Source organism: Corapipo altera, unplaced genomic scaffold, assembly GCF_003945725.1.
Source record: "Corapipo altera isolate COAL_440 unplaced genomic scaffold, ASM394572v1 126, whole genome shotgun sequence".
NCBI classification, from domain to species: Eukaryota; Metazoa; Chordata; class Aves; order Passeriformes; family Pipridae; genus Corapipo; species Corapipo altera.
In genome coordinates, this window is record NW_020884937.1 from 2,888,577 (window position 1) to 2,891,545 (window position 2,969).

A 2,969-nucleotide genomic window follows, 5' to 3' on the forward strand; every position below is an offset into this window, starting at 1 on the left:
GCAATGTGTCAGTTGTTCTCATATCAGGGGATCGGAAATTAATTTGATTAAGGGTATTTAGTAATTAAACGCCGCCTGACCTGCAGCCCTCAAGCCTTGCCGTGCAGGAGGGCGGCTGCTCGTGCCAGCCTGACCTCCCTCCTGAGCCACCAGCAGCTCCACGTCCCACCACAGCGCATTGTCCATCCCTGCTGGGGGCTCCGGTGGTGACCCAAGGGGTGGGAGGTGCAAGGGGGTTGCTGTTACTCACTGGAGGTTCCTGTTACTCACTGGAGGTTCCTGTTACTCACTGGAGGTTCCCAGCTGGAGAACACGTTGGAAACAGGGAAGAAATGTCTTTTGTTAACGCCTTGGAAGACAGCACTAGACTGGTCTGAAACTCCTTTTCTCTCTCTCTCGACTTCCACACAAAAACTGTGCCTGTGCCCAGCGAAACGAACGCAAGGTAACGCCAAAAACCAGAGACAAACCAAAATAACCCCCCCACTTATGCTGCCCCCTCACCTCTTCCACAAAGTTATATCCACACAGACGTCTTCCCGTCCTTACTGCTGGAGCTCCCCTTCTCCAAGGAGGCCTTGGGTTTAGCACCTTGTTTCTCCTGGGCGGTGTTGGCCCTATTCTGCTCCACCACTGTGCCCCCTGAGGCAGGACTGCTGGTCCTGGAGGGCTGGGTGTTGGCCTGGGTGCTGCTGTAGCTCTGGAACGCAATGTCCAGCTGCTCCTGGGCCACCCGCAGGTGCTTGTGAAGGGTGGACAAATCAGCCGGGAGGTTCTCGTCCGGGCTGGTGCACTGCTGCTCCTGGGCCACGTTGGCCAAGTTCTGCTCGTGGGCCATCAGGCTGTTGGGGATCTTGGTGGACTTCTCCGACTTCACCACCAGGTTGTACTCGGGGGGGCAGGAGATGTTCTTTGGGTAGGCGTAGTTGTAGGGCGGCTGCCTGAAGCTGTTGATTTTCCGGTTGCGGATGGCGTCGCGGATGGTCCCGAAGCCCAGGTGGAACATCTCACACATGTTCAGCAGCAGGCACAGGCAGCTCACCACGTACATCACCAGGAGGAAGATGGTCTTCTCCGTCGGCCGGGACACGAAGCAGTCCACGGTGTGAGGGCAGGGCACCCTGTTGCAGACGTAATACGCCTCCACCTCAAAGCCGTAGAGCAAATACTGCCCTATCAAAAAGCAAACCTCAAAGGAAGCCCTGGTGAGCAGCTGGAAGACGTAGATCTTCATCAGTCCCTCCTGCTGGATGCGCCTCCTCCCGTCGTGCTTCTGCGGCTCCTTGCTCTTGGGCTTGGCTTTGGCCTTCTCGTGCTCCGCCGCGTCGTCGGAGATCATGGGCTCCTCCTCGTCGGCCTCCATCGCGTCCTCCATGTTGCGCACGGCCTGCCAGTTCAGGGCAAACTGCTTCTTCTTCTTGAACCCCTTGAACTTCTTCTCCTCCTCGGCCGAGCGGGCGATCCTGTGGATGGCGTAGCCCAGGTACATGACGGAAGGGGTGGAGATCACGATGATCTGGAAGACCCAGAACCTGACGTGCGACAGCGGCGCGAAGGCGTCGTAGCAGACGTTGTCGCAGCCCGGCTGCTTCGTGTTGCAGGTGAACTTGCTCTGCTCATCGGAGTAGATGGACTCGCCCCCCACTGCGGTCAGGACGATGCGGAACACGATGAGCACGGTGAGCCAGACCTTCCCCACGAAGGTGGAGTGATTGTGAATCTCTTCTAGCAGGCGGGTGAGGAAGCTCCAGCTCATGTTGGTCATAAGGGCTACTCAGTTATAACCTGCAGGAAAAGGGGGGGGAAATAAAAACCACGGTTTTGTGAGGTCATGTCTTGTGTCAGCCACGGAGCGGCCAGAAGGAGCAGGGCAGGGATTGTCCCCCCCTGTGCTGGGCACTGGTGAGGTCACACCTCAAATCCTGGGGGAAGTTTTGGGCCCTTCATGACAAGAAAGACATTGAGGGGCTGGAGCGTGTCCAGGGAAGGGAATGGAGCTGGGAAGGGTCTGGAGCACCACGAATGGCTGAGGGAGCTGAGGGGGCTCAGCCTGGAGAAAAGGGGGGAACTCCTCCCTCCCTACAACTCCCTGAGAGGAGCAGGGAGCAAGATGGGGGTCGGGCTCTTCTCCCAGATAACAAGTGGAAAGGACAAGAGGAAATTGCCTCAATTTGCACCAGGGGCAGTGTTCCACTCCAGATTTTAAGCCATAAGCTGCCCAGAGAGGTTACATTTTATTAAAGACTTTTTAAAAGCCCTTTGGTTTCCTATAACCTCAAATTAGTGTCCAGAGAAAGCATCACACACTCTTCTCCAAGAGAAGTTCTTTTAATTTAGTGAGAAAAAACAAGATATTTTGGCAAAAGGTTTTACAGGAGGAAAATACAACCAAGAAAAAAATATTTCTTTTCCAACCTAAATGATTCTGTGGGATAAACTCACTCACACAATGGGTTCAAGGGCCTGAGCTGAAAGCAGGAGCCGAGGGTGCTGCCCACATCACAGAGACTTGCACTGCTGCAATATCCTTCATTAGCAAACCCAGAAAAATGCAAAGAATCAGCGAAAGAATGGGAATATTTATGTTTACAGGCTGATGGCCCTTTTAAGTCCCTTTTGAAAAACACAAAACAAAACAAAACTTTAATCAAATGCAGATTGTTTCAAAAATAAACCTTGAAAAAGCTTTCAAGAGAAACCCGTGCATTTATTAGGAGACCTGGACAGCTGGGGAGGAAGAGCTTGTAATAACTATTCTGTGTTTAGCTTAACTTGCAGTGGGACCTCAGCTCAAGCTCCTTGGGTGACCCCAGGCATCACTAAAGACAGGAGGCTTTTTACTGCTTGACTGGCACAGCCCTGACAGATGCCTGGAGGTGAGAGTGACAGGGAAAATATCATGGAGCTAGAGAGCACTGGAAGGAGGGAAGAGAGAGGGAAGAGAGAGGGAAGAGAGAGGGAAGAGAGAG

General features: G+C 53.6%; 1 protein-coding gene across 4 annotated transcripts in view; it reads right to left on the bottom strand.

Annotated features, from left to right (window-relative positions):
• Positions 1 to 277: 277 nt before the first annotated feature.
• The window catches only part of GJC2 (gap junction protein gamma 2), a 32,584-nt gene continuing 29,892 nt past the window's right edge, over positions 278 to 2,969 (bottom strand). For all 4 annotated transcript variants that reach the window (XM_027660641.1, XM_027660640.1, XM_027660642.1 and 1 more), the window contains one exon: positions 278 to 1,785. In XM_027660641.1, the coding sequence (XP_027516442.1) occupies positions 518 to 1,765 (1,248 nt within the window). In that variant the 5' untranslated portion in view covers positions 1,766 to 1,785 and the 3' untranslated portion in view covers positions 278 to 517. The remainder of the gene's footprint in view (positions 1,786 to 2,969) is intronic.